The sequence below is a fragment of the Cetorhinus maximus genome, chromosome 5, assembly GCF_964194155.1.
Source record: "Cetorhinus maximus chromosome 5, sCetMax3.hap1.1, whole genome shotgun sequence".
NCBI lineage: Eukaryota > Metazoa > Chordata > Chondrichthyes > Lamniformes > Cetorhinidae > Cetorhinus > Cetorhinus maximus.
Window position 1 is genome coordinate 92,079,940 of NC_135883.1, and position 22,198 is coordinate 92,102,137.

At 43.3% G+C, this 22,198-nt stretch overlaps 1 protein-coding gene across 2 annotated transcripts in view; it reads right to left on the bottom strand.

Moving 5' to 3' along the window:
* Window positions 1-22,198, bottom strand: part of slc35f1 (solute carrier family 35 member F1) — a 435,718-nt gene that overhangs the window by 62,456 nt on the left and 351,064 nt on the right. For both annotated transcript variants that reach the window (XM_078542204.1, XM_078542205.1), the window contains one exon: window positions 19,267-19,421. In XM_078542204.1, the coding sequence (XP_078398330.1) occupies window positions 19,267-19,421 (155 nt within the window). The remainder of the gene's footprint in view (window positions 1-19,266; window positions 19,422-22,198) is intronic.

Consider the following 22,198-nt stretch of genomic DNA (forward strand, 5'->3'; position numbering starts at 1 on the left):
TCATGTCCAAATGCAGCAAAACCTGAACAATATCCAGGTTTGCCCTGACAAGTGGCAAGTGACATTTGCACCACACAAGTGCCAGGCAATAACAATCTCCAACAAGAGAGAAGCTAACCATTGCCCCATGACATTCAATGACATTACCATCGCTAAATCCCCCAGTATCAACATCCTGGGGGTTACCATTGACCAGAAACCGAACTGGATTAGACATATAAATACTGTGGCTACAAGAGTGGGTCAGTAGCTAGGAATCCTGTAGTGAGCAACTCACCTCCTGACTCCCCAAAGCTTGACGACCATCCACAAGGTGCAAGTCAGGAGTGTAATAGAATACTCTCCACTTGCCTGGATGAGTGTGGCTTCAACAACACTCAAGAATCTTGATACCATCCAGGACAAAGCAGCCCGCTTGATTGGCACCCCTTCCTCAAACATTCACTCCCTCCACCACCGACGCACAGTGGCAGCTGTGGTTACCACCTGCAAGATGCTCTGCAGAAACTCACCAAGGCTCCTTAGGCAGCATCATCAGGCCACGACCACTACCACCTAGGAGGACAAGGGCAGCAGAGACATGAGAACACCACCACCTGGAAGCCCTCAAAGCCACTCACCATTCTGACTTGGAAATATATTGCCATTCCTTGACTTTCGCTGGGTCAAAATCCTGGAACTCTCTTCCTACAGCACCACATGGGCTGCAGGAGTTCAAGAAGGCAGCTCACCACCACCTTCTCAAGGGCAATTAGGGATGGGCAATAAATGCTAGCCTAGCCAGCAATGCCCACGTTTTGTGTTGCAATCACCATACATCAAGTTATGCTGCTCTGCCAAGTGTCATATGTGGACTGCATAACATTTCAATATCTAATATGAATAACAAATAGCCAGCAGTGAATTTAATATAATGTACAATTCCTGGGGCCTTTTTGACATTCATAGAGCTTGAATATCAATCTCAATAATATCGGAGCTGTTTAAACTATCGGTACATTTTCAGATTTAATGAATACAAAATGTACATACATGCTAAACATTCTGCTTTTTTTCACTACACCTCAATTGTGATTACAAAGAAAAGGCTGGATCATGTGGTCAGCCATAAAGCAACAGTGCTCATTGCTAACATCAATGAAAGTTGTCCACAAAGATCGAGTGATCTCTGTGGTGTGGTTTTCCACTTTCCCAACTGCAGTTTAAAGCTGGCACCAAGTTAAAGGGATCTCCAGGTGTTCAGCAGTGATATCAGGCAATCATACTGAAGTATTCTCACAGACAGCAAACCAGGAAGTTAAAAGGACTGAATCTCTTCACTTTTAATTTAAATACTTCAGATAGTGAAATAAATTATTATAATTAGATTTAGAAGTTAAAATGTCATAAAGAAACTTTAAAAAAATTTAAAGCTGTAAATTATTGGAGAAATTTGACATACCACAAATATAAAATTAGTTTTTTCAGGGCTAGTCAGGCTGTTTAGCAGTAATTATGAACTTAGTAGACTGTTAAAAGCCTAGTTGCACCTCATTCAATAAGGTGCAACTTTTTCAAGGATTTTAATGCAAGTTTAAGTATAAGAGTGGAAGTTTTCATCAGGTCAATAATTACAAATAGATGGTAGACCAGGGGAACTTCAAAAGTACACCTTCTAAAGGAGCTTAGTTTTACTGACAGCAATTTCTGAATTTCTACGCTCTTGCAAACCCCCATAATAACTGTCTCTTTCATGAAGTAACAACAAAGAATATTTGCAGTTTTGTGGTCATTACAACCACAAAATCCAGGTAGACCAAAGCAATAGGGTTATGACATCATTTTTTGTTTTGCATTGATCGCAAAGTATAAATGCTGAATTCTTGTGGCATTTGTCTGAATTTTCTGATGTTCAGCGGCAAATTAACAGAATCCCTGAAGAAACACCATAAAGGGCTGTTTTCAGTCATCGATCTCTCAAGTTTTCTCTGGAGGTTCCACTAATCTCCTGCCAAAGTTGTGGCAAGAGATCAAGGGAAACCTTGGAAAAATTCAGGGTTAGTTCAGGGAAAAATTCAACAGTTATTGATGGCTTTTTTCAACCATTTGGCTTTGATGACAAGGAACCAATAATCCTTGGCTTTGTCCACACAAGAAGAGACAAGGATTAAAATTTCTATCGATGCTCTCTCGATCTCCTGCTGCATCTTCAACAGGAGATTGGTGCAAGCTTTGCAGAAGTGGCAGAAACAGTCATTCATGCTGTTTCTCTCAGATTGCTGTCAATCCTCCACTGATGATGAGGCAGCTTGAGAGAAGCTGCACAGAAATCCTACCTCAAAAAGACAAGGGATGTTGCCTACAAATCAAAACTGTTCAATTTTAGGTACTCTAAATAAAATGGATAAAGAACAAATAAAATACTGATTTCAGACTCGACTGACTTACCAAGAAGAACAGCACAGGTTTGAAACAGGGCTGAGGCAGAAGAGGAAGAACCACAGTGACAAACATGCAGCAGAGATGTGAAAGGAGAATCCTTACATAATTTGGACAGGGCACAGTTTGGTGGGGGTGGGGTGGGGAGGGGGGTGTTGGTGCAGTGTGGGGAAGCAAAGGCCTAACAGACTGAGCCAAGCCAGCAGAAGCAGTGTGGAATAGAACCAGGCAAAGGCAACACAACATATGAAGGGTGATTAAAAAAAAAACAGAAAATGCTGGAAGAACTCCACAGGAGAGAGATTTGTGACCTTTCATCACAACGATAATGTTCACCCAAGATAGGGCAAGAAAGGGCAGCATGAATCTGAGACAAAACAGAGTTAGGAGATGAGAGATAGTTAGTTGGGTGTGTATAATTGGGAAATAAAACAGAACCCAAATATTTATTAACAATGAAGGTTTTTGATGTAATTAAACATTAATACTGGGCAAAATTTTAAAAATTTTTTTAAAAACTGAGGTTTCAGATAATATATAAAAACTACTGCAGCTTCACTTTCCTATTTTTTTGTCAACTCACTCCTCTAGCACATTTCCACCTATCTCCAACAAATCGATCTCAAGATAATTACAAGGAATGGTATTTAACCCACCTTCATTCATCTATCTAATTCATCTGAAGTCCCCACACTGCAACATCCATATGGCTGTCAATTAATTCTTGGATTTTCACCTCTGCTTTCTATCTGAGAATCCAGTCTAAGTGTTCATTGCATTTTTGATTTCAGAGATATGCATAAATGGCCCTCACCATGTTCTGTGAGAACAGGAGCTTTATTCCATGTTTTTAAAATGTTTGCTTTTTCATACTTACTGCTTCTTTCAGTTTCCCTTTAACCACACCCGCAGGCTTGACTCACTGCACACAGCACAATGAGCAGTCAAGAGACGCACACAATCAAACACCAAATGAACCACTAAACATAACAGTGTTGACCACACTTGGGTGTAGGAGAACCTCATGATATCAGTCCCAAATTTATCTTTTACTGGTTTGAACTTGACAGCCCTTGCATACAATTAAAATAATTTTCTGATTTATTTTTTCCACAATATTTGCTGTCTTATATACCTCTATAAGATCAGCTTTCAAGGATGAAAGCCAAATATTTGTATTTGCAAAATTGCTAATTGGGCCATTAAACTACTCTTTGGATGACCATTGTGTTTAATAATTGAAAAATTACATCATGAGATGAAAACTGCATTGACTGGATTCGTGTTTTTTTTACACATGATGGTCTGAGGATGTTTTCACCAGACTTCTTCCTACGCTCCAAGGCTGCCAGGCTATAATGCTGGGCACAGTTGGTGGTGTAATTGTGATATTAATAATTCTACTGCCAACAGTATCCATTGAGGTGGACAGGTCCTCAAAACAGTGAAATTTAAATAGAGTAAAGTGGATTAATCTAACAAAGATGAAAAAGGTAGAGTAACAGTAATCTATCCCATTGCATGAATGTAAAACGCAGCAGCAAAAAAATTTACATCAACTGATTAAAGTCTATTCTACTTTCATGATGTGCTTTTCGTGAGGCGTATATCTTTTTCCAAATATTTCCTCTATTAAAAACCTATTTAGTTAAGTGTATAATAATAATAAGGGGATTTTAATTGCGTTCAATTTTCCAATTTCTATTCTTTTTTTTTACTGATTCTAAATGCTAATTTGTTAATTATTCATCCATCTTCAATAATGGATGTTTGCATGAATAATATACTTCAAGCTCGTTAAAAAGAGAAGGAAATTCTGAGTACTACAAATATTAAGTAATTACTCAGAGATATGAATCATTTATTTATTTATTCATTAGATTGTTTTAAATTCAAAAATAAATTGCATTTTAAGAGCTCCTTGTGGCTATGTTAGCAGTTTCTTCAGTCAGGCTGCAAACAAAGCAAAAACTGGGAAAATTAAATACTGAATAAATAATTTGCAATTAATTTCTAAGCAAATTCTGTACGCCGTTACAATTTTCCTCCAGCTGCTAATTGCTAGGGAAAAATGACAGAGCAGGAGCCATCACTGTGTCAATAACATCACTTGCAATTCAGAAATGATTCAATTTTTAAAAATAGTTATTTGGGACATTTTAGTGGTCACTTTACTTTGTTACTGATGACTGAGCACAGTCTGCCCAAATGGAATAGTAAGTTGTCTGAACACAGATTCTGACCATGAGTGCTCAATACTAAGTCTCAATAGAGATACTCAATAGAGCACTGCAATTTCTATCACTCTGACAATGATAACTGCATTCCAGAGGGTGTGTAAAATTAGGGCTAGTTAGAGGAGGAAATTTAATACCCTAGTGGTTAACATGCTTTTTGTACTAAATTGTTCCTTACTTTTGATCTGAAGGGAATGTAGTTCACAGTGTTGTTTTATTTCTGGAACTATTGAATTTGCAGGTAAATTTCAATCGTCCCGGCTGCTCAAACCTTGCAGTGGCATTACTGTGTTTTAAGATCTACACAACAGCTAAAATTATATCTGCAGTTAAAGGATTTGGTGGGCTGGGTGGGGGTGGTGGGGGTGGGGGAGGCGGGATTCAGCAAGTTTGAAATGTATAATTTGATTTTTAAAGGCTTCTGGGAGAGCAAATCTATAAAGAATTCTAAAAGTTCTTTGTAACTAACAGCATAGGTATAATCTGGCCTCTGCGTTGGCACAATAGAAAAGACAAAACTGAGACAGGCATAATGGGCTTAACAGCCTCCTTCTGTGCTGCAAATTCTGATTCAGTAAAGTGATACAGTTGTCACTGGGCTATTACAATTAAGATTTGGCATACATCCAACACTTACTGTTCTAACTTAATATTCAAACAGCTTACTCAGCCTTATATTTTAATAAATTCATTTTCATTTAACATTTTCATTTTCTGACATTTAAAAGATTTTTATTTACTGTGGCAGCAGATTCCATCCTTGGGCTATAAAGATGGATAAAGGTTTCCAGGTATTGTATTATAGAATAAAACATTGGGATTTGTGTAAAAATATTTGGAACCCTCAACATCAGATCAACAACAACAGTAACTTGCGTTTATATCAGTTAGGTCAGACCAACTCATTTCTTCTGAAATGGGGATGCTACTTCTTCCTGCCAAATGGATCAAAATCATAAACTTGTTATTTGAGAAATCATGAATACACTTACCATCCCCACTTGCATGTCACCAAACTATTCCATTGCCAATTGATATTTCAAAATCATCCTGTTATCCATTTACATTTCATCAATGTGTTGTTCTAATTTTATTCACATTTCTAAACTGGCTTCTAAACTGCAACTAACATCTATTGCTTAGGACTTATGGGGCAGAAAATTAGGTTAGGCCCAATATTGGACACGAAGATCATGAAGCGTGATTATCCCATGCCTGATCCCATTGAGGTAGGCAGCTTGCAAACTTCATGCTGCCTGCTCATCAATAAGATTGTAGTGTGAAGCCCACTGCGCACTCAACAGTGGGCCCTGCACTGTGTGTAGCAAACACAAAACACAGCTAGCCAGAACCCCTTAGAGTCAGCCAGTCCTTCTTAATGAGGAGCTGCATTTAAATTACAGGAGCTGCTGCAATATTGTCTGGATGGAAGAGGGCAGCAAATGGATATTTAATGGGAGGCCTTTGTGATGGAGGTGGAAAGATGGAGTGACACTATGTTTGCACAGAGAACCAGGAGGTCCTCAAGGAACCCTGTGAAGGGAATGGAAGCAGGTGGCTGTGAAAATCAATTCCAGGAATCTGGCCCAAAGGACTTAGTTGCAATGTCAGAAGAAGTTCAAAGGCCTCACTCAAGCGGTCAAGTTCAGTGAATGCAATTTCAAAGGACATTTCCTACCCACCCTGCCACCAACCTCTCATGATGCTCAATGCACCACACTCTCATCACTCACACAGCAACAGTCAGAACTCATGCATAACTTTCAGAAACTCCAACTCACCCTCAGACACTTGCCAATGCTGCCTCCCTCGCATTCACCTCTCGCAACTTCCACATACTTCCAGTTCTTTAGCTATGTCAGCCACACCATCCAAACATATTGCAACATACTTCTGACATTATTCTTTCCTCTCTCTTGCAGGACAAAGTTGCATATAATGAGAGGGGGTAGCAGAGAACCAGTGTAGGACAGACAGACCTGTGTCTCCGGAGCCCTGTGGGATAGATGGCGCTCCGCATCATGGACTATGACTGAGTCCATTGCACTTGCTGCTGCTGACAACATTCAGAATGACAGTCTGATCCTGCCCTGTGCACCTACTCAAATCCCACTTCACCCTCATCCTGTTAGCTGGTATGAAGTGCGAGCTGCAGACGGTGTGAACATGGACCTCTTGCTTTATACCACAACTCCTTTCTCTCATCCCAACCCTCCACTTTTGCATTTTTGCTTTAAGATACCCAAGATCTGCCACCTGGCCAGCCAATGCAGCCTTATAATGAAGGGAAACAAAAACAAAAATAGCTGGAAAAATTCAGCGGGTCTGACAACATCTGTGGAGAGGAAAACAGGTTTAACGTTTTGAGTCCGTATGACTCTTCATCAGAACTGAAGAGAAATAGAAATGAGGTGAAATTTAAGCTGTTTAAGGGGAGTGGGACAGGTGGAGCTAGATAAAGGGCCAATGATAGGTGGAGGCATAGGAGAGGTTGCCAAAGATGTCATAGACAAAAGGACAAAGGGGTGTTGACGGTGGTGATATTAGCTAAAGGATGTGCTAATGGTGACATTAAGGTTAGAAAGCAGAATAAGCAAGTGAAAGATGGCCATAGTGGGGGTGGGGTGGGGGGGAAGGGATCGAAATAGGCTAAAAGGTGGAGATAAAACAATGGATGGAAATAAATTTCCCATGGCACCTTCTTATGCAACCGCAGAATGTGCAACACCTGCCCTTTACTTCCCCTCTCCTCACCATCCAAGGGCCCAAACACTCTTTTCAAGTGAAGCAGCACTTCACTTGCACTTCCCTCAATTTAGTCTACTGCATTTGTTGCTCCCAATGCGGTCTCCTCTACATTGGAGAGACCAAACGCAGACTGGGTGACCACTTTGCGGAACAACTTCAGTCTGTCTGCAAGCATGACCCAGACCTCCCTGTTGCTTGCCATTTCAACACTCCACCCTGCTCTTATGCCCACATGTCCGTCTTTGGCCTGCTGCAATGTTCCAGTGAAGCTCAACGCAAACTGGAGGAACAGCACCTCATCTTCCGACTAGGCACTTTACAGCCTTCCGGACTTAACATTGAGTTCAACAACTTCAGATCATGAACTCTCTCCTCCATCCTCACCCCCTTTCCTATTCCTTTATTTCCAATAATTATTATATATATTTTTTAATATATTTTTCTTTCCCACCTATTTCTATTATTATTTTAAAATTTATTTCCATCCATTGTTTTATCTCCACCATTTAGCCTATTTTGACCCCTTCCCCCCACCCCACCCCCACTAGGGCCATCTGTCACTTGCTTGTCCTGTTTTCTACCCTTAATGTCACCATTAGCACATCCTTTAGCTAATATCACCACCGTCAACACGCCTTTGTCCTTTTGTCTATGACATCTTTGGCAATCTCTTTTTTGCCTCCACCTATCACTGGCCCTCTATCCAGCTCCACCTGTCCCACCCCCATTAAACAGCTTAAATTTCACCTCATTTCTCTTTCTCTTCAGTTCTGATGAAGAGTCATACGGACTCGAAATGTTAACTGTCTTCCTCTCCATAGATGCTGTCAGACCTGCTGAGTTTTTCCAGCTATTTTTGTTTTTGTTTCAGATTTCCAGCATCCGCAGTATTTTGCTTTGAACTTATAATGAAGGGTATGTGGGACCAACTGAAGGTGTCTGACAAAGAAGCACCATCACTTGATCTCACACTCGCTACCGTTAACTAAGGTACGTAGCACTGCACATACCTTAGAGGTTAGTACAGAGTCGCAACCAGCACCTGCTGAATCACCAGGCACCGATGGTTCTGGTGCCAGCTCAACAGAGGAAGAGGTCGCATACCAATTCTGGGGCAGAGGACACAGATGAGGAGGTCGGTGCAGCAGCATTGGAATGTTTGGTGAATTGGCAAGCCTGCCAGGCAGTCTGTCATCATAGTCAAGGAGCATTGAAGAGTCCAGCTCCAACTTGCCACAGGGCTTCACGCATAACCTGGAACACATTCTTTCCTGCATGGAAGTGATGGCCAACTCCATGACATCACTTGCGGACCCACCTGTCATGCAGCATCTGATGGCTACTCTTTAAGCTTCCAGACAAGCTGAGGCAACTCCACTTCTCAGTAATGCAGTGGAAGCTCAGAGTGAAATCATGAGATCCATGCTTATTATCATACTGGCCCTGCTTGGTGTCAAACAGGCTTAGATTGCCACCATCATGGCCTTGGTACCAGTGCTCAAAGAGGCAAGCAGGCTCTCACACCAACAGATTGTTACGATTGTTGAGGCACCACCCCAGGCGTGTAGCAGTGACTCAGTGGTGCACAAAACTGCAGTCCTCTCTCAGGATGATTGTGTTCGTGCTCTCAGCACTGCCACTCCTCCAGTGCTCTTGTTGTTGCCTTTAGCCAGCCAGCTAAGACTGCTGCTGCCCATGCCAAGGTGGTGCAGTCTGAAGCTGGGTCCATCAGGCCCAAAGTTGATTGAATGTATTCTGCAAATCCATCTGCAGTCGTCTCACTGAAATCAGCAGCCTTCCACTGGCCACTGGGCTAGCACTGTGTAAGAGCACTAAGACAGGCAAAAACTCTCGTAAGACAGGCGCTAAGGGAATGCACAATGATAAATAGTTCAATTTTGAAAGTACTGGATGAAATTGTTACAGAACGTTTGGTGACTTTTATTTCAGTATTTTGACTAAGAGGATGCTGTGATGGTATGGAGTAAAGGGATTGAAAGGTGGGGAACTGTGGAACTACAGCAAGACAGGATGAGATCTCAGGGGAACGAGAGCCTGAGCATGTGATTGCGGACAGCTGGGCTCCAGTGAGGGATCTTGGATGCTTTCTCCCTTCTTCCTCATACCTATTCTCTTCCTCCTCCTGAGGTGGTCAGTGAAGCCCCGCTGGCCAGGGCTGCACCCTCAAAATAGAATTAGTGTGAAGAACACAGCAGATCAACAAGTACTTGGAGACATGCCCTTGTGAGTACTGGAGGGTGGCCTCCTGTTGTAGGTGCACTGTCACCCAGCAACCAGCACCTATTTGCTAGTAGTGGATCAAAGATGGCAACATGGCTGCTGCCGGGATAGCAGGCATTCACCAACAGGATCTTCGGGCATGGTCATACACAAACTGTATCCTCATGGAGTGGTAGCCCTGGTAGCCTTGTGGAACATCTCCTCATTAACATGTGGGGCCCACAGAGCCAAGTGCATGCAGTCAATGACCTAAGCCATCGGGAATCCCACTAGCTTGGCAAAGACATGCGGCTCGCTTGTCCTGTTGCTCTCTGGTGAGTGGGAAAATGATATAGTCCCTGTAGAGTAAAGGGTTAACTCTTATAGGAGCATACTGAGTATGTGTAAAGGAAGCTGTGTCACAATGATGTCATTCACTGAGAAAGGATGTCTGAGTAGCACCTCAGAGGGCAGCCCTAACTATATGTTAGTCATATTTAACCTTTGTAAATAGTTAGCATGTAAACAAATGTTTTTTTAAACAAAGACCATTGCCTCCAGCGAGATCCCTTCTAGATTAAGAAGCTAATGAACCCCAAGGCAAGCACACCATAACAGTTGGTGGCAGGAGTGACTACACCCAAAGGAAAACGGTAGAAAACAGTGGGAAAAATATCAAGTGAAGTCCAGCAGCAGTGCAGCTCAGCCTCAGATCCAGGGTGAGCAATGGCTACTATCTACCAGAATCTTTTCAAAATATTGAGGGCCCCAGACAGGCTAAGCAATGGCAAAATTGGTGAAAACATTTTACCCAATACCACAACACCTCAGGCCTCGCAACTAAAGAGAACGAAAGATCAAGTTGGCACTTTGTTTTACCCTGTTGGGGGCACAGCTGATGATGTGCTCGCTAGACAGGGGGTGAACAAAGAGTCTGCTTCCTACTAGAATGTCATCGGAACCTTTGACTCATACTTCAGTCTTCGCAAAAGAATTGTTATTGAGAGGGTGAAATTTAATCAGTGCACTTAAAAACAGGGTGAAGGGATTGACCCATTCATCAATGCCTTGTACCGGTCAGCTGCAAATTGTGAGTATGGAACACTAAAAGATGACCCGATCAGAGACCGAATACTCATCGATGTTTTAGTTGAGAATCTCGCTGACTTCTTGCAATCGCAGGAAGATTTAACTTTAAGCACAGCTGGACAGCTGGCCAGGCAGGCCTAAGAGCAGAGGCAGAATAAGGTTTTTGCTCGAGATGCGAGGGAAATCTGCCAAGAACAGCCTGATTAAGTAATTAAATTTGTGGGGTCTAAAACCAGTGCCGCAAAGACATGAATCATCCATTCGGCCAAGGTAATTTACTCTTCTCATCACTCTTAAACAACACACTTACAAACCCATCTCAAGGGACAACACCACTAACTCACACACACCTTCGCATCTCCATTAGGCTCATACCCTCTCGAGCTCGTGTCCTCATCCTGTCCATGGCTCCACTCACCACACAAACATTCCATGCATACCATGTGTCCCGCTCACACTCTCTCCATCTGTTTTCACTCAATAGAAGACTGCTCACATCAGCAGAAAGTGGTCCCAAACCAGGGGTGGAGTGGCCCACATTAGGCCCCTCACTCACTTTGAGGATTGCACTTTGATGGACCGTGCCTGCAATGACGGTGAGGTCGGCAGCAAACACCCTCGAGAGGATCACATCATCCCTCTCTCAATGCAACTGTGAGTGCTCTCTCTCCTGTTTTTAACTCTGCTGCCATGCACTAATTATCTCTACTTTGATTCACAGGGAGCTCTGCCAAGTGACTGACATCCTCAGCCAGCCAGACCCTCACCTCCAGCCACGTCCTCACCTCCAGCTAAGAGGACACCTCCTCTAATCAAGAGCTGGAAATGAGCAGCCTGGAAGACCCACCACAGCGCTTACCCACACCCTGCACCAGTGCAGACATACACACCTCAGTGCAACCTAGATCTAGAGCAGGCTCGGGTTCATGATCCGATCGTCACCGCACAGACACATGTCTGCAGCAGCAGGAGGCAGATTCAGCTGAGCTCCCCAACACTCGGAGGGCTGCTGGGGAAGAGGCATCTGTGAAGTCTGAGTCAGATGATGAGCCTGTAGATTTGGCCTTCCAACTCATCCTGAAGAGTCAGCAGAAGGCGGGGGAGCATCACGCAGAGCTGTTGGAAGCCTCAGCAGAGTGGCACATGAGTCGGAAGAGTGTGTTCACCTGCTCTCTGATGAAGTGCTGCCCACATGTGCACGTATGGAGGTCTCCATGGGGAGGATGGCAGATGCCATGGAGACCCTGGTCCCGCAGAACGCAGAGATGTGTGCAGATCTGCACTCCATCGAGGGAACCATGTGTGAGTTCCTGCAGTGGTGACGCGAGAGGGAAACAGGGCTCCTCGACGTTCCCCAGGTGCTCCTTCCCCTCAAGGAATCAGGCCAGGGCCCCTGGACACCCAAAAGGAGGAGGCCCCCTGGGTCATCCACTCAGGAATATCAGAAGCTGTCCTCTTCCTCCGAGCCTATTTTGCCTTTGAGCCCCTCAACCTCATCCTCTGTCATCGCAGAGGGAGCAGCTGGCCAATGAGCGATTCTGGAGTGTGTGTGTGTGTGGCAGGGCCTTTTGGAGTCTCATGCAAGCGCTCCCCAATGCGCGCAAATCCTTTACGTACCACACTCACCTCAATGTCCTCAGCATTTTCAATGCTGCCTGCTGGGGGTTACTTTCAGTTGTCCATCTGAGCTGACCTGCATCTCCGCCCCACCCACTGATCACACTCCCATGCAGCACCTGATCTCGCCCACCACAACTCTTGTTTCAAAGAACAAAGAACAAAGAAAAGTACAGCACAGGAACAGGCCCTTTGGCCCTCCAAGCCTGCGCCGATCATATTGCCTGTCAAACTAAAACATTTTGCACTTCCGGGGTCCATATCCCTCTATTCCCATTCTATTCATGTATTTGTCAAGCTGCCTCTTAAACACCACTATCGTACCTGCTTCCACCACCTCCTCTGGCAGCGAATTCCAGACACTGTTTGATTTGGACAGCATGGTGCTAATTCGGTTTGACTTTCGCTCCCCCGTCCTTTACCCTCTCCAGTCACCCATTTCCTTTCTCTCACCACAGCTGATCCCCTGACATCACCTTTCATCTCCCCTCCATGACCTACCAGCCACAACTCTTTTCCTTCAGGGATGTCCAGGTGAATGTGAACGGTCCCTTCCTTCCTGAAAATCCCACCCCCATTAACCTCCCTGACCTCCTCCTTCTCACCCCCAGGGTCCATGTCTGCCGCCGAGTCTCCACCAACCACCCTCGCCGTCCCTTCTATCGCTTCTTTCGAGCCTTCACCCTCTCACCCTACCACCACACTCTGCCCTTGGCCATTCTCACCATTCACTCATACCACGAACACCCTCAGTTTACTCCATAGGAGGCAGTCATGCACCCATCAGACCCCTCCCTTGCATGTTCAGCTGGCCATCCCCCTCACCCTACAGACCCCTTCCCCCCTCCGTACCCCTTCCCCACCGGAACCCCTTTCTCTCTGGAACCCATTTCCCATCCTTAGTCCTCCCACTAGCCCACATCCCGCCCCCAATTCCCCACCTGCTTAGTCCCTCTCCCTTCCTGACTCCCTCAAACACCCTTACTTCTTCCACCAACCTTAATCCTTCCCCCACCCGTCTCCTTCTTCCAGCCTTACCTCTTTCTCCAGCCTCACTCCTTCCCCCTTCCTGACCCCCTCAGACACCTTCCTCCAGCTTTACTCCTTCCCCCTTCCCGATTCCTTCCTCCACCCTTACTCAGTCCTCTCTCCTCACTCCTTCCTTCCGCTGGACTCCCTTCCCTCTCCACACTCCTTCCACCCCTCAGGCTCCCTCTCCTCTCCATACTCCTTCCTCTCCCCGAACTCCCTCCTCTCTCCGCACTCCTTCCTCCCCCTGGACTCCTTCCCACCTCTGAAGGGGGGAGGGTGAACAGCCAGTGGTCATGGTACATATTGGTACCAACAACATAGGTTAAGAAAAAAGGGATGAGGTCCTACAAGCTGAATATAGGGAGTTAGGACGTAAATTAAAAAGTAGGATTTCAAAGGTAGTAATCTCAGGATTACTACCAGTGTCACGTGCTAGCGAGAGTAGAAATAACAGGATATATCAGATGAATATGTGGCTGAAGAAATGGTGTAAGGGGGAGGGATTCAGATTCCTGGGACATTGGGATTGGTTCTGGGGAAGGTGGGATCAGTACAAACAGGATGGGTTGTATCTGGACAGGACTGGGACCAAGATCCTCAGGGGGGTGTTTGCTAGTGCTGTCAGGGAGGGTTTAAACTAGAATGGCAGGGGGATGGGAACCTGAGCAGGGAGACAGAGGAGGGGAAAACAAGGATAGAAACAAAAGATAGAAAAGTAAGAAGCAAAAGTGGAAGGCAGAAAAAACAAGGGCGAGAAACAAATGGGATCATAGTGCAAAATAAAGCTAAGATGACTAACAAGGTTAAAAAGACAAGTCTAAAGGCATTGTATCTTAATGCGCAGAGCATTCACAATAAGGCAGATGAATTAACAGCGCAAATAGATTTAAACGGTTATGGTATAGCTGCAGTTACGGAGACATGGCTACAGGGTGACCAAGGTTGGGAACTGAACATCCAGGGGTATTCAATATTTAAGAAGGACAGACAAATAGGGAAAGGAGGTGGGGTAGCATTGTTAGTAAAGGAGGAAATAAATGCAATAGTGAGGAAGGATATTGGCTCAGAAAATCATGACATGGAATCTGTTTAGGTGGAGACAAGAAATACCACAGGACAGAAATTGGTGGTGGGGGTTGTCTATAGGCCCACAAACATTAATGGAGATGTAAGGGATGGCATTAAATAGGAAATTAGAGATGCATGCAATAAGGGTACAACTGAAATTATGGGTGACTTAAATCTACATGTAGATTGGACAAACCAAACTAGCAATAATACTGTGGAGGAGGATTTCCTGGAATGCGTACTTGATGGTTTTTTAGACCAATATGTTGAGGAACTAACTAGAGAGCAGGCTATCCTAGACTGGATACAGTGTAATGAGAAAGGATTAATTAACAATCTTGTTGTGTGGGGTCCCTTGGGGAAGAGCAACTATAAAATTATGGAATCGTTCATTAAGATGGAGAGTGAAGAAGTTGAATCTGAAACTCGGGTCCTGAATCTAAATAAAGTGAACTGCGAGGGTATGAGGCACGAGCTGGCAACGATGGATTGGGGAACCTTACTAAAAGGGTTGACAGTGGATAGTCAATAGCTAATATTTAAGGAACATATGCATGAATTACAACAATTATTCATTCCTGTCTGGCGCAAAAATAAAACAGTAAAGGTAATTCAACCATGGCTTACAAAAGAAATTAGGGATAGTATTAGATCCAAAGAGGAGGCATATAAAATTGTCAGAAAAAGCAGCAAGCCTGAGGATTGGGAGCAGTTTAGAATTCAGCAAAAGTGGACAAAAAAATTGATCAAGAAGGGAAAAATGGAGTATGAGAGTAAACTTGCAAGGAACTTAAAAACTGACTGTAAAAGCTTCTATAAATATGTGAAGAGAAAAAGATTAGTGAAGACAAACATAGGTCCCGTACAGTGAGAAATGGGGGAAATTATAATAGGAACAAAGAAATAGCAGAAGAATTGAACATATGTTTTGGTTCTGTCTTCACAAAAGAGGACACAAATAATTTCCCAGAAATGTTAAGAAACCAGGGGTCTAGTGAGAGGGAGGAATTGAAGAAAATCAGTATGAATAAAAAAATGGTGCAAGGGAAATTAATGGGGTTAAAGGCTGAAAAATCCCCAGGGCCTGGTAATCTACATCCCAGAGTACTAAAGGAAGTGGCCCTAGAAATATTGGATGCATTCCAAAATTCTACAGACTCTGGAGCAGTACCTACAGATTGGAGGGTAGCAAATATAATCCCACTATTTAAAAAAGGAGGAAGAGAAAAAACAGAGAATTACAGACCTGTTAGCTTAACATCAGCAGTGGGGAAAATGCTAGAGTCTATTATAAAAGATGTGGTAACAGAACGTTTGGAAAGCATTAACGGGATTGGACAAAGTCAACATGGGTTTATGAAAGGGAAATCATGTTTAACTAATCTACCGGAATTTTTTGAGGATGTAACTAGTAGAATAGATAAGGGAGAACCAATGGATGTGGTGTATTTGGATTTCAAGAAGGCTTTTGATAAGGTCCCACATAAGAGGCTAGTGGGCAAAACTAAAGCACATGGGATCAGGGGTAATATACTGACATGGATTGAGAATTAGTTGACAGACCGGAAACAGAGCGTGGGAATAAATGATTATTTTACCAGATGGCAGGTGGTGACTAGTGATGTACCACAGGGATCAGTGCTTGGGCCCTAGCTATTCAAGATATATATAAATTACTTTGTTGAGGGAACCAAATGCAATATTTCCAAGTTTGCTGATGACACAGAACTGGGCAGGGTTGTGAGTTGTGAGGAGGATGCAAGGAGGCTTCAGGGTGATTTAGACAAGTTGCATTTGTGGGCAAACACATGGCAGATGCAGTATAACGCGAATAAATGTGAAGTTATACACTTCGGTGTGAAAAACAGAAAGGCAGACTATTATTTAAATGGTGATATATTGGGAAATGTGAATGTACAAAGGGATCTGGGTGTCCTTGTACACCAGTCAATGAAGGTAAATAGGCAGGTGCAGCAAGCAATTAGGAAGGCAAATGGTATGTTGGCCTTTATTGCAAGAGGATTTGAGTTCAGAAGTGGGGATGTCTTACTGCAGTTATACAGAGCCTTGGTGAGACCACACCTGGAGTATTGTGTGCAGTTTTGGTTTCCCTACCTAAGAAAGAGTATACTTGCCATAGAGGGAGTACAGCAAATGTTCACTAGGCTGATTCCGGGGATGGCAGGACTGTCATACGAGGAGAGATTGGTTTGACTGGGCTGGTATTCACTAGAGTTTAGAAGAATGAGAGGGGATTTGACTGAAACATATAAAATTCTAACAGGGCTAGACAGACTAGATGCAGGGAGGATGTTTCCCCTGGTTGGGGAGTCCAGAACCAGGAGCCACGGTCTCAGGATATCAGGCCATTTAAGATTGAGATGAGGAAAAATTTCTTCACTTAGAGGGTGGTCAGCCTGTGGAATTCTCTACCACAGAAGGCTATGGAGGCCGGGTCACTGAGTATATTCAAGAAAGAAATTGATAAATTTTTGGATATTGGGGGCATCAAGGGGTATGGAGAGAAAGTGGGAATATGGCATTGAGATAGAGGATCAGACATGACCATATTGAATGGCAGAGCAGGCTCGAAGGGCCCAATGGCCTATTGCTGCTCCTAGTTTCTATGTTTCTAAGTACTCCTTCCCTTACACCAACTTCCCCAGCTCTCTTAAACCATCTTCTCCCCTGTTACCCCCTTCTCCCCCTGTACTTCCTCACCCACTCCCAACCTTACCACCCTAACACCTTCGTTAGCCCTTCCCAACCTACACCCCGACACCTTCATTCCCCCCGCAACATCATCCCCCCAACACCTTAATTTCCCCCCTCCCAACTTCACCCCCCTGACACCTTCATTTCCCCCCTCCCAACTTCACCCCCCCCGACACCTTCATTCCATCCCCCACCCAACCTCATCCCGGGATCACTTCTTCTCCCAGTCGATCCTGGTCCTTCCTCTCCCACCCCCTCAACCATCATTTGTTGTGAGCATTAACGGTGATTATCCAACTTCCATGATCTGCTTTGCAGCAGAGCCATGTCCATGAGAACCCACCCAGCATGCCATGGGCATTCCTCCAGGCTCCCGTTGCTGTCGGGCTCCAGCATCTTCTGCTCCTCGGATGTCCGAAATGTGAGCAAGGCCCTGGCAGTAAGTCCCGACTCCTGCACGTCACACTTGTCAAGTTGTATTCTGCACCTGCATGGTTTCCCGCTGATGTGGGTAGACGATCCAGCTGGGGCGGTAAGTCCGGCTGGCTGGCCTTATAATGATATGCTGATGTATTACAATGAGGTTCCAATGTCCAATGGTGGGGAACATGGCCCGCCATCGACGGGCTGAGTGGATGATTGCAAACTGGTTTCACAACATCGTGAAACCGATTGTTGACCTTCTTGCCATATTGTCTGCTCACGCCACTGAACACGCCCGACGCTGGCGGCACAGAAAATCCTGGCCCATGACTTTCATGTACAGTTTATTGGTACAGCACAGCATATGCTTCCATTCAGACATCTCAAGACTACGTTACTATCAGGAAGGCAAATTTGTGGAATTAAACACCAAGAACTCAATTCTTAGACATCTGGTGTCATCTTAGACTATTCAAGATCTCAGAACAGTGCAAGATCTCTGTTCAGTAAGCACTGATATCTGACAGATCCCAGAAGCTTACACTATTACAAGATATGTTCCGTAAACTCAAATTTAACCCAGCCCAGTCATTTTGAGTATCAATGTGGATCTCCCGCAGATTATTTTCCATCCTTTTGAGGTCTTTCTATGCTACATGAATGGGGGTGTGATGCTACTCTTAAACTAGTCACTTGGCATGAAGCTTCTATTTTTACCCAAAAGAAAGCCACTGAATGCCAGTTTACTTTGTAACTAATGATCCACTAATGAATTTGGGATTCATTGTGGAATGGGAACATGTAGTTTTGAATTGTACAATTTCTAAAATACAACTTCATTGAATTAAATTCAGAGAAAAATCAGACACTCTCCAGCTTACATTAAAGAATTTTCCCCCCATTGAACATGAGTGACTTATTCAGTGCATCTTCTTTTTCCCTCTGATTTCAGTGGAGAATCACAAGGTTCAAGCCCATGTCCCACCATATGGTGTGCAGGATGTGTTGGATTGGCTGTTTCCCTTTTCCCAATGGATTTCTGAAGGTGGCGAGTCACAATGCGGTACGGTTCCACAGGCTCTGGTTATCCTATAGTGTCTTGTCCAATGTATGAGCCTAGGCAGCGAGTGTCAGCAGACTATGTAACAGCATAAGGCAACATGATTGTACATTATCCTTCCTCATCTGTCACGAGCAGGTAGGTACTTTTCAGCAGGGGTCACTGGAGAGCAATTTGGTGTAGGAGTTATTAAGTGATTTTACCTCTTCCTTGTTCAGCAAATGCTGAGGCAAATTACACTGTCCTAAGCATTGCCTTGCTTGAGATCAGCAGCTAACTCAGCATAAAGCAGAGATCATACCATGGGTCCAGAATTTTAAAAAATATAATGAGTCAATTACTGAGCATGAGAGCACTTGTTCTGACAGGAATGATGAGAAATGAATGTGCATCTTTACATGATGTTGACAGGAAAGTAGGTCTAATGTTTCACATAGCAGAACCTCCTGCATCTTCTAGGAAAACTAAGTTGACAGAGTACCAGTGTTCAATTTTGTGCAGAAAAAATAACCCTTGCATTTGTAACAAACCTATGAGGCACACAGTTCACAGACACTTTTCAGTAGGAGTCCAGGTCACCTCCTGCTATGCCTCCCAAGATAATGTGTCCCCTTGACATATTTAATTTGATTAACATACCTTGTATTGGAAAAGGAATAATCCACAAAATAGACTGTAAATATCTGCCGTTAATAGGGAGAGGTTGACAGCGGTGGCACTGCTTCGTTTAATGACTACAGGCATGAAGCTGTACAGACCGAACATACAGGCACTGAAACCAACGTAGAGCAGTCCTGGAGAAAAGTGCAGAAAAAGACATTAGGACATTTTCGAAAAGAAAAGGAAACATAACTGGTGCAGTTCCAAAGCTCTTTGAAGGCAACTAAAGCTGTCAGTTTCAATGACCCATTCAGCAGGGTGTCGTCAGACTACTTAATGAACAGTTCCAATTTGAATGATTATAATCCAAAGGGCATGATCAGTAAAACAAAACAGAAAAATATCTCAAACCTTGAATGCATATTGTGGATTCCAATGGGACTGTTTCAGATTTAATTAGGGAAAAGTAGCAAAAAGAAAACAAAATGTTTAATTTTGCTTTTCAAAGTTTGAAATTTTTCCCCATAATATTTTGCATGCTCAGATAATTAATGCCATGTCTCATTATTCAGAGTCACTTTTGGAACATATTGCTTCCCAAATGCTTCCAGCTTTATTCTGTTAGCTTTCTCTTGTTTAACAGAAGTATTGGCACAGCGTTTTGCAAATAGTTATCGACTAGGAAGGCGAAATCACAGATGGAAGGTAAATGGGTCATTTGCTCATTTACTAATTGGAAATAGATGATGAACTGACATCAGCATTAAAATTTATATTCTTGTATCAGTGTTCATATCTGGTATGACTATGCTTGTAAGGAATGAGTATAAAACATTGTCATTGTGGGATTAAGAATCTTTAAAAGAAAAAAACTGAAGTAAATAATTTTTTCAATTTCTAATTTTTAATTTTGCAGAATTAAATTTCTTAGAAACTTAAGTAGAAAATTATGAATATCAAAGAATACACCAAGGCTGTTTATGTGCTCAATATTATTTGGATCTAGTCGGTAAAACAGGGCAAATTATTTAAGTTCCTATGGGAGAAATGCCAATTTTTAAACTAGAGATGTCAACAAAATTTCAGACAGAGGAGTGGTGGCCTTCTCATTACTTTAAAGAAAATTTCAATAATTTTAGTTTGTAATAACTAAAGATTTGGGAGGCTGTGTGGTGCAATAGGTTTTCCCTTCTGGGACATGACCTTGTATTCAAGCCAGACTGATAAGCTGAAAGTCTCATCTTTCTGCTCCTCGTAAGGATTCCACATGAATTGAGTTGGGCAGTCCCAGTCTAGCAGCATCGGTGGAGAAGAAAAGAGTCGACGTTTCGAGTCCTCACGACCCTTCTGTTGAAGGGTTGTGAGGACTCGAAACGTCGACTCTTTTCTTCTCCACCGATGCTGCCAGACCTGTTGAGTTTTTCCAGGTAATTCTGTTTTTGTTTTGGATTTCCAGCCTCCGCAGTAGTTTTTTTGTTTTTGTCCCAGTCTAGTGCCTAGTGAGAATGAGCCCACAGAAGAGTGCTATTTCTAATTTGATAATCTTATTTGGGATGAGATATTTTGTTAAATGAAAAACTGTGACCTTGGCCAAGAAGGAGTACCTTCCTGAGAGTTGAGCCTGGTGCACATTGTTGAACCAGGAGTATGTATCTCCATCTAATTGTTTTATGCCTGAGCTGAGAGTGCTTGTGCTTGTTACAGAGTGCCTGAAATTCCCTGCATAACAACCCTTAGCTTTTGCTTTTCTTTTATCCAACACTTATTTGTAATGATTTTTTAGTTATTGGGTTAGTGTGTGAAAGAAGCGATAGCTGGAATTAGGACATTTTCGAAGTGCTGAGATTGTAATTAAAAACAGGAAATGCTGAAAGTGCACAGCCAGTTGATCAGCATACTCACAGTGTGTGGCAGAAACTAAAGGCCTGAGGTTTTTCTGAAATCTGGCCTTGGCCCTTGCTGCCCTGCATGCATCAGGTCTCCTGAGGCAGCTCAACAGAGGGAAAATGCAGCGAACAGCAGTGAGTTTAAAGAAAATGATTAAGAAAGCGTACCTTTTTGTTGCTGGAGACAGCCTTTTGGCTGATCCCTTTCTGTTGGGGCTTTTTTTGAAGGATTGCTAATTAGACCACAGAAGAAATCTGAAAAACTGAGCAGAATATGCCCTGCACATATTCTGCTTAGCTGCCAACCAACTTTGGACAGAGATCCTTAAAGGCCTATTGGCCCCAGCATAGCATATTCAAGGACCTAACACCTTTCCAAGGTGACAGCCAGGTACGCTTGCATATTGCTAAGCCAATATGACATTGGACAAATTTCAGCTGTCCTTGGAGTTTGGCACGTAGACCTGTGAAATCGGTATTTTTATCCTGGGCGGTGGATATATTGAGGTGCTAATTTCTGAGAGCATTGAGAAAAAAATACCTCACGATATGCAGCAGTTTTATAAACAGATTTTGTCCTCCTACTTTTGTGATTTCTTTTACGATCTTAGATCTCCCTCAGCTTCACATGCTTCTTCCATGAGGGGTTGGCAAACAGACAAGCAATCTGGTCCTGAATACCTGCCAGTTCAGCTCTTGATCTGATAACTAGGATGTGCTGAGACTTGCCTGCAATGACTTACCTTCTGTGTTTCTCACCATTCCCTATGTTGGGCTCTCGTGTCTTCTCCTGACAATATTGCTGATATTAAAAATGTGCTTCGTGGGCAACTGTGGACACAATCCCACATTCTGCCACTCTGTAGCACCGAGTATTAATGCTCTATGTGCTGCATCACCATACTGCGATGCCTCGGTTTCATCCATCACCTCATAAGTATCTGAACACAGCAGGTTTTTTTCAGCAGTCAGGGAAGGTGAAGTAGTTCATATGTTATTTCACTAAATGATAAATTCGGTGTCAGATTGAAGTTTAATATTATCAATTTAACTGGTAAAATTTATCACAACACCTGTTATAGAAG